Raw genomic sequence first — 12,385 nt, 5'->3', positions numbered from 1 at the left:
TTATTTATATTTTTATTAATTTAAAACTAATAGTGTGTTTGGATAAGTCATTTTAATGAGGTAATTCATTTTTTTAAAGAAATTAAAATACTCTAGTATTAAATATGTTGTTTGGATAAGAAATTTTAAAAGAATTTAAAAATTGTGTCATTCATGCGGAGTATTCTAATTCACTAAATTTAGGAATTTAAAATTCTACCAAAAAGTCAAGATATTGAAATTCCACCTTCTATGAAGCACATCTGCTGCACACGTTCTTGATGTTAAGTCAGACGAAGCAATCTCTAGCAAGGTTTTGAACATGAGAAATATAATACATATTGTTATTATTAACCCATGTGTCAGTGTTTCAGATAAATATAAGAGCAGACAAAACTAAAGCATGAAGTAGAATCAAACAAAATAAAGATCAGACAAATCAAGCCAAATAATAGAAGGATCATGGCTAGCGCATAAGACGACAATGAATACCAAACAAAGATATGCCAATCCAGAGCGCAATATAAGAAATCAGAAATAAGAGCAAAACAAGACCAAGACAAAGTTGGCTCAACACCAAATAAACATCAGATGAAGCTCAATGGTCAACCACATATAAGTCAACAAAATAATCATCAGTCGTTGGAAAACACAAGACAAAGAAACATTCCAAACGAAATAAAGTCGTTCACACTCAAGACTGATCAGACGAGATGAAAAAGTCAAAGTTTAACCCTTAGACGGAGACTCAAATTTTCAGACGCAAACGAAGCATGATGAAAAGTGTCTAGAGTCCACTAGTCACAACGAAGAAGATCATATATCATCTTCACTCACAAGAAAAGCACACGGAGTTATCAAAGAAATGAAAAGAAAGAAGAAAAGTTGAAAAGCGCGAATTCACAAGTCAAAGCTGCATGTGTCAAGGCAAGTACACCTACTTTTCAGAGAAAGGCAACGCCTCCGCAGCTACAATGACGTAAAAAGGACAAACATACCTAGATCATGATTGAAGTCAGAAATAAAAGGGAACAAATTATGTAAAAGACTTCAGGTAACACAGATTTAGCAAGCAAAGCATTTAATGCAAAATTAAACACATTAAATGAGAAAGATCTGTGTAGCCATGAACGAACGTTTATCTACACCAACAGAAAGCTCCGCCTCAATGGAAATATTCAAATTCAAGCAACGGGAAGATCCATCACAAGGCTATAAATAACACGACCTAAAAAGAAAAGAGCAGAAGAGAAGCAACAAGCAATAAACAAAAACAAGCGTCGAAACAATCCCATCTCTCTTCTTGTGCAAAAGTTGAATATCTATGTCAAACTAAGATAGTTTATCTTAGTGAGTGTAGAAATCATTTTATCCTCTCTATGAGAGTTACATACACACTTTAAACACATTTTTGTAAAACTAGGGTTGAAAACCTTAGTAAGTGTTGAAAGCATTCCATTCTCTCTATGAGAGTTACAAACACATTCAAAACACTTATCGTCTGTAAAGCCTTAAGAGGCTAGCAAAAGAATACTTGTAGAACCAGAAGTGGTTTAAGAATACTAGCGTCAACAAGTGAAGTTGAAAAACCAAGAGTGGTTTAGAATACATGGGAAACCAGAAGTGGTTTAAGAATACAAGCGTCAGCAAGTGAGGTTGACGAACCAAAAGTGGTTAAGAATACTTGTAATCGGTTGCGATTTGTGGAACCCTTCAGTTGAAGGAGACTGGATGTAGCTCAGAACGAGTGAACCAGTATAAAAACTTTGTGCATTGTTATTTGATTTAGAAATGCTGCTTTACTCAAATTGACTTATCACTATGAAAAACTTTGTCTACTACTATCTATTTTCTAAACAATATTTGGACAAACTTATATTTGTTTGACTGAGGAAACCATTTTTGAACAGACGATAGATCTCCAGACGCAAAGTTCTTTTTAACCAATCTTGCACTTTCCTTACGTAGTTGAAATATTATTTTCTGATGGAAAGTAGATCCTTTGCAAAAATAGTTTTTAAAATTTTTCGTTCACACACACATTCAACCCCCCCCCCCTTTTGTGTGTTTTCCACTAAACTTCAATTGGTATCAGTGCTTGACCCCTAGGGTTGAGCATCTAACATTGCAGGGGAACGATCATGGAAAACGAAGGACAAGCGATAAATTGCCCTGTCGCCACCGGCCCAAACGGGCCTCGGCGGTCGCGAAGACGGTCGAGCTCGCTTTTATTTTAGTTTTGAAAATGTATTGGATTATTAGAACGACTTGTTCTCAAACTGAGACCTTGTCGATCTTATCCAATTTATTTATTAAAAGTCTCACTAATCCATATTAATCCCAAGCGGGACCCTCCATGGATTAGTGGTTTTCGCAAAAGGAGGGTTCGTGGAGTCGCCACCAATGTTTTACTCAAAACATTGGAAAAAGGGATAAGGCAATTGATTTTATAAATCAACTTTGGCCATTACAACCAGAGTCGAGTAAGGGAGTCGGTTACGCGTGGGGAAGGTGTTAGCACCCCACAGCGCCCCTTTCGGGTTCCCTATGACAGATTATTTCTAAAATAATAGCGTAAAATTACTAAATTACCCCTATTTATTATAAGCGATTATAAATTAACTATCTACATGATGACAGTTTAAATATGCACACAGAAAGCAGTAAAAGGAAGGATTTAAGAAGAAACCTCTTGAAGCGTGCTTTTATATATTGAGTAAAACTGGGAAGCTTTTTGGCGTTCCCTCGCTCTACAAGCTCGCTCGCTCCTTCCTAAAAACTTTTGACTATGGAAATCCGGAGGATTTCCCTTCGACTAGGTTCGAATCTCCAAGCTAAGTGCTCGGAATTCCAGAACTTCGTCGGATCGACTCCCAGAGAGATTTCTAGGGCAGAACACTGCTCAAAAACCCCAGAATACTCAAGGAGGGAGTCAAAACTGAGTGTGAAAGTGTCCAATGACGTCCAATTGACGTCATATTTATAGGGAACAGGCCCAATACGGGCCCTGGAGCCAATACGGCCGTATTGAAATTTTTGAACTTCAATACGGCCGTATTGAGTTCAATACGGCCGTATTGAAATTCAGAAATTTCAATACGGCCGTATTGAGTTCACTGCGGCTGTATTGAAGCTTCAATACGGCCGTATTGATTTCAGTACGGCCGTATTGAAGTTTCAGAAACTTCAATACGGCCGTATTGAGTTCACTACGGCCGTATTGAAGCTTCAATACGGCCGTATTAAGTTCAGTACGGCCGTATTGGGCTTCATTCCCTCCACTTTCTTATTTTGAGCTATTCTAAGACCTCTAGACCTACAGAGAACCCTCCTAGGGCCTTCCAGGAGTCCTTCTGGCTGATCTTCCTTCAGTCTTCGAGAGTCTTCAAGCTTTATTTCCGACCCGGGCAATTTTAGGGGTCTACAGCTGCCCCCTCTTTACTTAGTCAAACGGTCTTTTGGTGTACCGATTGACAAGTAAAGGAGTTGACCCAATTGTCCGGGTAATGTGCCATCCTTCCGACTTGTAGTGTCTTCAGGTGGGAAAATTGTTGAGTAGCCTCTCCAGGTTGGTGCATACCTCCGCGCTTCTAGTCACTTTGGTAGCGTGAGTCTTGCCCTCTCCAGGGTGAGTATTAATCGTCGCCTCGTGAGTCTTGCCCTCTCCAGGGTGAGTTTTCCCTCTCCAGGGTGAGTTTGCCCTCTCCGGGGTGAGTATTAATCGTCGCCTCTCCAGACTTGTGCGTGAGTCTTGCCCTCTCCAGGGTGAGTTTGCCCTCTCCAGGGTGAGTTTGCCCTCTCCGGGGTGAGTATTAGTCGTCGCCTCTCCAGACTTGTGCGTGAGTCTTGCCCTCTCCAGGGTGAGTTTGCCCTCTCCAGGGTGAGTTTGCCCTCTCCGGGGTGAGTATTAGTCGTCGCCTCTCCAGACTTGTGCGTGAGTCTTGCCCTCTCCAGGGTGAGTTTGCCCTCTCCAGGGTCTGCCTCCGTGTTCTTGACGACATTGGCAATGTGAGTTTGCCCTCTCCAGGGATTTGAGATGATTTTTGTCTCCACAGTCCACGATGCTGCTTCGACGGTTTGATTTTGGTGCCACTGAGGGCTGGATAACGCAGGGATCCGTCTAGGGGATGTGCAGTCATTCATAGGTTCCTGTGCCCCAACTTGCATTGCATTGTTGGTACCCATTGAGGAATTTCTGTTTCCTTGGGGTGTAGACACAGATGCTCTTCTTGAATTGAGCGATGCCTTATGTTTGGCTGACGTCCTTTTGACGTAGGTGGAGTATCCCGGTTGTCCTTATTCGGGTATCTCTTTTGGATTTTCTGATTTTTGCTGCCTCTGTGTAGGCTGTTATCCACTGGGGATTTTGTCATTCATTTCTTGACTGGCCTCTTCTGTTAGGCAAATAACCTTGATGTTTGGTGCTTGGCTGGATGCCGCATTCCGCTTGGGGAATATTTATTGATATTTTTTGATTTTTTTTCTTTTTGTGGGAATGCCTCTTGAGTAGGCGACTGGGGATTTGGGGATCTTATGTATCCCAGAGTATTATTTAAGAAGCCTCTGCAGGCTTAGCCTCACTCAACACTTGAGTTGGAGAGCTATCTTCACTGAGGAAGTGTTAAGTCCTTTGACTTGTATATACTGTTTGGATGATCGCACTTCCATTGGGGATTGCGTCGATTTTGCTTTGATAGCTCTCGCTGGGGATTTTTCCGTGAGCTTGAGCTGAGGTTCCCTCTGGGGAGTATTATTTCTGCGAGCCTCTCCAGGCTCAGTTATTCTGCATACTGTGGAGGATGTGGAGTATTATTTTGGTAAGCCTCTCCAGGCTTAGTTATTCGGTACAAATTGTTTGTTGGATTTTCTATATCCTTGCCTTTTTTATTTTCGGCTTTTTCTGTATTTTGCCTTTTTTATGTTTTTGGCTTTTGCTGTACAGAAATTAAAAGTGCTAAAGAAATTAAATTCAGTTATTATGAGAGAGTATTATTTCGGCAAGCCTCTCCAGGCTCAGTTATTTTGTAGGAGTATTATTTCGGCAAGCCTCTCCAGGCTCAATTATTCTGAAGGAGTATTATTTCGACAAGCCTCTCCAGACTCAATTATTCTGTGGGAGTATTGTTTCGGCAAGCCTCTCCAGGCTCAGTTATTTTGAGAGTATTCTTTCGGCAAGCCTCTCCAGGCTCAGTTATTCTGTATGATGCTGTTGATTTTCTGAATCTTTGTATTTTGCTTGCTGCTGTCATACACAAGCAATTTTCTATTTTTCTATTTTATGTAACTGCCTCATGATAAGGTCTTTGAATGTGCAACTAATGTGTGTGATGCACGCGATGCAAGTTTTTATTTTTGTTCTTTTATTTAGAAAAGTGAATGACTCTCCCTATCCTCTTCTTTTTTGGAGGAGTTTCTGTCATAGACGCGAGGGAGGATTTTTGTGAGCCTCTTATGCAGGAGATTATGGATTTTACAGGAACCCCTCCAATTTTCTTTATTGACCGATTATTAAGGAATCTCATACAATTTTTAGAAATACCAATTTAAAGGCATAATCACATGGTCAAGAGAGAAAAGAAATGAATGGATATTTTATTAATATTCACAAATGTTTTTACAGAAAGATGTACAGAAGGAATTTCCGAAGAATGGCTGGCCAGGGTAGGCTATATACATTTTAGCTTTAAACAATTATATCTGTAATTGTCGCCCTTCCCGTTCCCCTAATTGCTTCGGGTGAGATGCCTGAGCCAGGAGTGTAGATACTGCAAGACGCTTGCTTCTAGAAGATTATCACTTGTACCGCCTTTCGGTTTTCGATTCAAGTGATCGTTGCTTGCTTTGTTTTTACATCTTATTCTTTTGCCCCTAATTTTTGCCTAGGACGTATCCTAGCGGGGATAATTTTGCCTTTGTTTTGCCTAGTACCCTTGTACTGGCGGGCTTTTTGTTTTGCCCTAACTTTTGCCTAGGATGCCCTTTTTGGGTTTTCATCCTAGCGGGCCTATGCAAGCAACGTCTTCAAGCATAGTACTTCTTTACCACGTCAGCGTTGACTGGGTATCGAAGTTCTTCTCCATCCATGTCTATGAGGATTAATGCTCCTTTTGAGAAAGCTCGCTTTGCCACATACGGTCCTTCGTGATTTGGGGCCCACTTTCCGATTTTGTCCTTTTGAGTTGGTAGTAATTTCTTCATTACCAACTCTCCCTCATGGTAGACTCGAGGGTGGACTTTCTTGTCAAGAGCCTTTTTGATCTTCCTCTGATAGGCTTGACCATGGCATATGGCGTTCAGCCGTTTCTCTTGGATAAGGTTCAACCGGTCGTATCGGCTTTGAACCCTTTCTGCCTCGGAAAGTTTTGCTTCCATGATTACCCTTATATAAGGTTTTTCGACTTCGACGTGTAGAATTGCCTCCTGAAGTCCTATAACCATGAAGAGCAAAGGGTAATATCTCGTGTCAGTCTTTAAATGAGACAACCATCTTTTGCACTATTTTCTTGATGTTCTTTTTGGTTGCCTCGACTTCCCCATTCATCTTTGGCCGATATGGGGAAGAGTTGTGGTGTTGGATCTTGAATTCTTGGCTCAGTTCTTCCACCATTTTGTTGTTCAGATTAGATCCATTATCAGTGATGATTTATTTCTCCATGCTTCCACTAGATTATTCCAAAATCTTTTGGGACAAGAGAGAAAAGAAGGAAGGGATATATTTTCAAAAGTTTGTGTTTTAGAGGGGATTATTTTATTTTTGAAAAATGGATTTTGTAAGAATGTTTGGCCAAGGTGGGCTTATGTGTTTAGGCTTGTTTGATTAAACACTTATGAAGTTAAGAAAATCTTTGTTTATTGACGTTGTGATTTTGACAACTTGGATAGCTTCTCTTGAACCTTTCTTTTTGAATTCGGTTCATGGTACCATCATGGATTTCTTTTGTTTTTTGATTGTCCTTATTTTTGCCTAAAACACCCTTTTGTGGCGTTTTAGCGGACTTTTGTTTTTATTCATTTTTTGCAACCCTAACTTTTGCCTAGGTCACCCTTTCGTGGGATTCCTAGCGGGTTTTTTGCTCTTATTTTTGCGCAGTCCCTTTTTGGGTTTCCTGCCGAGCTTTTTTGTTTTTAGGATTTCTTTTTATCCATGATGGCACTTGTCGAGGCCAAGGGGAGGTGCTCCAAGTTGTCACACACATTTCCACATAAAAATGATGTGGGTTTATTATTATTAAGATGATTTTAACCTCATTCATGTTTATTCAAACAAGGTTAAAAAATGTGGTTTAGAATTTTATTATAAGCAAGAAAAGAAGCAATGAGAAAGAATGATTTTATTATAATCATAGTGGAAACATGTGTCCTTATTTCATCACTGATAAGGGTCCCAGTGTTGACCTCTTTTATCTCTCGGCCATGCCCCAAATTCACAGTCTCCAATTTCTCTTGACAAGTTGGAGTAAGCGAGCTTCTCGTTTTAGCAGTCTTTGCAGATCCGGAGAGATGGTCTCCTCATCACTCTCCAACTCAACCCATTCACTTTTGGATCCCGGTCAGAGCGAACAATTACAGACATAATTATTTTATTGGTTCTGTTTAGGTTTAGAATTTATTAATGTTAATGGGGAAAGAGAGAAAAGAATAAAAAGAGAATAATGTGTGAAATATGCCTCTTTATTGATATATGTATGTAAAACTGTACAAAAACCCTTATTTACATGAAAAGGTTCTCATGATCTTGGGTACTGATCATGAGTCCCTAAAAGAGAAATATGAAGGGGCCCTATCGTGGCTTGTTCTTCTCTCTACTCCTGCTTTGGTAGAGGATTCTTGCTCACGTCGGGCGCTGTTGAATCAAAAGTGATCCACCCTGCATCGATAAGGTCTTGGACCTTATTTTTGAGAGCTCTACATTTCTCCGTTGAATGCCCCGATGCCCCCGAATGGTATAGACATTTGTCTTGCGGTTTGTACCAATAGGGGTGAGGTGGATCAATCTTCTTTAGTGGAACGTAAGCTAGAAGTTTGGCTTCTACTAGCTTCGGCAGGAGATCGCTGTAGGTGGTCGGAAGTTTATCAAACTTCTTCACAGGGGTGAATTGCGACTTTCCTGACTTCGAAGTGGAAGAAGATGAAGAAATATTTACGGCATTGACTCCTCCCTCCTTCTTCTTCCCGTAGGTCTTCTTGGCTTCAAATGATTGGGAAAGCCCAGCTAGCTTCCCACTTTTCAGCCCTTGTTCCACTCTTTCGCCAATGGTGATGATGTCCGAGAAGAGTGTTGTCGTGTTCCCTATCATCTTGTCATAATAGGGACCGGTCAACGAGTTTATGAATAGGGACACCGTCTCCTTATCCGACAGCGGGGGCTCTATTTGTGCCGCCAACTCCCTCCATCGTTGGGCGTACGCCTTGAAGGATTCATCATTTGTCTTACTCAAGGCTTGAAGATCGGACCTATCGGGTGTTAGGTCGATGTTATATTTATAGCGCTTGAGAAAGGCGTCGGCCAACTGCCTCCATGTGCACACTTGACTTCCATCCAGCTGCATATACCAATTGAGTGCGGTGTCAGCCAAGCTCTCTTGGAAGCAATGGATCAAGAGCTTTTCATTGGTAGCATATGCAGCCATTTTTCGGCAATACATGGTGAGATGACTTTTGGGGCAAGTCGATCCCACATATTTTGGGAAATCGGGCACTTTGAATTTGGGAGGGAATTGGATGTCCCTCACCAAGCACATGTCAGCGGCATCTTTGATGTCGAAATCATACCCCTCCATAGCCCTTAGCCGATCCTCGAGGGCGTGGAATTGTTCTTTTGATACTTCGGGCTCTTTAATCATGATTCCAGCCCCAATAGGTATGGCATGTGGATGATCTTCTTCATGCTCTTCCTCCTCTCCCTCATGATGGGACCCATGGTCACTGTGATGAGATCCATGAATGTTATGGTGACACATGAGTTCCAACATTTGCGCCATCTGCTCTTTGAGCTGTGAAAGCTTGGTCGTGAGCTTCTTGTTTTGTTCCTCTAGCGCTTCCATTTTCTTGATTTTCTTTGCGCGTGTGAGGACAGAGAGATGACCAGCCACTTTCTAAAATGAATGTTTATTCTAATTAGCTTATTTATGATATGAATACACTCTTGATGTGAGCTTGATAATCTTTCATCTTTGAGGCGCTGCCTTTTTAAGATGAAAGTTTATCACCCTCCCTAGGCTATTATCTCTCCACAACGGAGAATCTCAATAGTCACGGGTCTCTTTCACTCACATCGAGAGGGTATTAGTGAACCTATAAATGATGATGAGGATGCATGAGGTATTATTGATAATGATGCCTATGCTCCTTACTTTTATTATATTTTCACACATGATTTTTCCTCTCATGTCATGGTATTTTCATGCATGGGGATTATTCTTAGACCTTATCACGAGGTTATTTATTAATGCACAAACAATTGCACATAAGCATTTACACAAACAATTCACTCATCCACGAACAGTCACGAGCGAATCACGAGGTAGGGGTCTCCTGCAGAAAAGTGCATATTCAAGGAGGATCTAACTGTTCTCACTTGGTCAAAGGCCCCCAAGGTGCCCCCATTATAGGGACCCAATTCCTCTCGTCGTAAGTCGATGGAAAGCTCCAACGCACTGTCGGACTCAAGTTCATGGTTATCACCTTGAGTGATGTTTTTCCGACAACGGTCTCGTAGGCTCCTATAGACCCATTCAACCGGCCGTACTAACATCCACTCCCTATGGTCAATCACTCATGCCCCCGGGTATAGAGGGAACTGTTGTGTGCAAAGGTTTGTGTGCAATTTTTATTTCAAACAATTGCGGAAATTTAAACAAACAACAGTTATTTAAAGCCAAATATATAAAGAATGTTATCATACAAGCAAGGGGTAATAAAGTAATTTTTAACTATTATTTGTTAAAAATAATCTGTCACTAAATGGGACTGACTCTCGAAGCTTCCCCAGTGGAGTCGCCATCTGTCGCCACCCGGCCCAAACGGGCCTCGGCGGTCGCGAAGACGGTCGAGCTCGCTTTTATTTTAGTTTTGAAAATGTATTGGATTATTAGAACGACTTGTTCTCAAACTGAGACCTTGTCGATCTTATCCAATTTATTTATTAAAAGTCTCACTAATCCATATTAATCCCAAGCGGGACCCTCCATGGATTAGTGGTTTTCGCAAAAGGAGGGTTCGTGGAGTCGCCACCAATGTTTTACTCAAAACATTGGAAAAAGGGATAAGGCAATTGATTTTATAAATCAACTTTGGCCATTACAACCAGAGTCGGGTAAGGGAGTCGGTTACGCGTGGGGAAGGTGTTAGCACCCCACAGCGCCCCTTTCGGGTTCCCTATGACAGATTATTTCTAAAATAATAGCGTAAAATTACTAAATTACCCCTATTTATTATAAGCGATTATAAATTAACTATCTACATGATGACAGTTTAAATATGCACACAGAAAGCAGTAAAAGGAAGGATTTAAGAAGAAACCTCTTGAAGCGTGCTTTTATATATTGAGTAAAACTGGGAAGCTTTTTGGCGTTCCCTCGCTCTACAAGCTCGCTCGCTCCTTCCTAAAAACTTTTGACTATGGAAATCCGGAGGATTTCCCTTCGACTAGGTTCGAATCTCCAAGCTAAGTGCTCGGAATTCCAGAACTTCGTCGGATCGACTCCCAGAGAGATTTCTAGGGAAGAACACTGCTCAAAAACCCCAGAATACTCAAGGAGGGAGTCAAAACTGAGTGTGAAAGTGTCCAATGACGTCCAATTGACGTCATATTTATAGGGAACAGGCCCAATACGGGCCCTGGAGCCAATACGGCCGTATTGAAATTTTTGAACTTCAATACGGCCGTATTGAGTTCAATACGGCCGTATTGAAATTCAGAAATTTCAATACGGCCGTATTGAGTTCACTGCGGCTGTATTGAAGCTTCAATACGGCCGTATTGATTTCAGTACGGCCGTATTGAAGTTTCAGAAACTTCAATACGGCCGTATTGAGTTCACTGCGGCCGTATTGAAGCTTCAATACGGCCGTATTAAGTTCAGTACGGCCGAATTGGGCTTCATTCCCTCCACTTTCTTATTTTGAGCTATTCTAAGACCTCTAGACCTACAGAGAACCCTCCTAGGGCCTTCCAGGAGTCCTTCTGGCTGATCTTCCTTTAGTCTTCGAGAGTCTTCAAGCTTTATTTCCGACCCGGGCAATTTTAGGGGTCTACATGCCCACCGCTCTTCAGAGGAACCAACTACGACTACTGGAGATAAAGAATGATCGCATTCTTTGATGCTTGTCATATAGACATGTGGGAGGTTGTAGAACAAGGAGATTACATTCCACAAGATGATGCTAGCAGGGAGATACCCAAGGGACGTTGGAATGAAAATAAAAAACAAGGATTTATGCTAAACTCCAAAACCAAAAATGCACTCATGTGTGCTCTAATCGAAGAAGAATATACCAAAGTACACAACTTTAGGAGCGCCAAACAAATGTGGGATACCCTAGCCATAACCTATGTGGGATCCTTGGAGGTAAAACACAACAAGTTAAGCTTGTTGGTCCGTAAGTATGAACTCTTTGAAATGGAAGAAAATGAATCTATCCAAACTATGTTTGGAAGATTTCAAACTATTGTTAATGAACTCTCTTTTCTATGTAGCACTTATGATAATTTTGATCATATTGACAAATTACTTCGTAGTCTACCCAGGAAGTGGAGACCCCAAGTCACGACTCTGAGAGCATCCAAGGATCTTGAAAAGCTCTCACTGGAAGAACTAGTTGGACTACTCAAAGTCCATGAGATGGAGCTACAACAAGATGAAGCAGGACGAAAACAAAAGTCCATTACACTAATGATGTGTTTGGATGGGGAATTTATATAGGGTAATTCATTTATTTGAAGAATTTCAAATTCCTTGAGGTGAAATGTTTTGTTTGGATGAGGAATTTACAAAGAATTTAAAATCCAAGCATTTATGAAATTCTTTCAAATAGTAGAATTTTAAATTCTCCCAAAAATGGGAGAATTTGAAATTCCTCATATATTTGTTTTCTTATTTCACCTATATATTTTATCTTATCTCTTCATTCTTTTAATTATTGGATATTCAAAACTATTTTTAAAGTTATTAAATATTATCTAATATTAATTTTTAAAATTTTTAAATATTTAAAAATGGGTTAATATTTATTTTATAAAATTTAATTTTAAAATCTCAACATATAAATATATTTTTAAAATCAATTTTATTATGGTAGAATCAAATTATCATATTTAACCTAACAATTTAAATTTAAGAAATTTGAATTGACTCATCTAAACAAAATATTTTAAGAATGATAGAAATTGAAATCAAAGTAATTC

General features: G+C 40.3%; 1 protein-coding gene across 1 annotated transcript; it reads left to right on the top strand.

Annotated features, from left to right (window-relative positions):
* Positions 1-11,285: 11,285 nt before the first annotated feature.
* Positions 11,286-11,903, top strand: LOC145949936 (uncharacterized). Its single transcript, XM_083060846.1, has one exon. The coding sequence runs from the start codon at positions 11,286-11,288 to the stop codon at positions 11,901-11,903; it is 618 nt and encodes a 205-aa protein (XP_082916972.1).
* Positions 11,904-12,385: the final 482 nt, after the last annotated feature.

This window comes from Cajanus cajan, chromosome 7 (genome assembly GCF_000230855.2).
Source record: "Cajanus cajan strain Asha chromosome 7, NIPB_CcT2T_4, whole genome shotgun sequence".
Classification (NCBI taxonomy): domain Eukaryota; kingdom Viridiplantae; phylum Streptophyta; class Magnoliopsida; order Fabales; family Fabaceae; genus Cajanus; species Cajanus cajan.
Note: the sequence above shows the minus strand (reverse complement) of the source record. Positions and strands in the feature narration are given on the sequence as shown.

What these genes read in the sequence shown, in the direction of transcription:
- LOC145949936 (XM_083060846.1), top strand. Translation starts at nt 11,286, where the DNA reads ATGATCGCATTCTTTGATGCTTGTCATATAGACATGTGGGAGGTTGTA.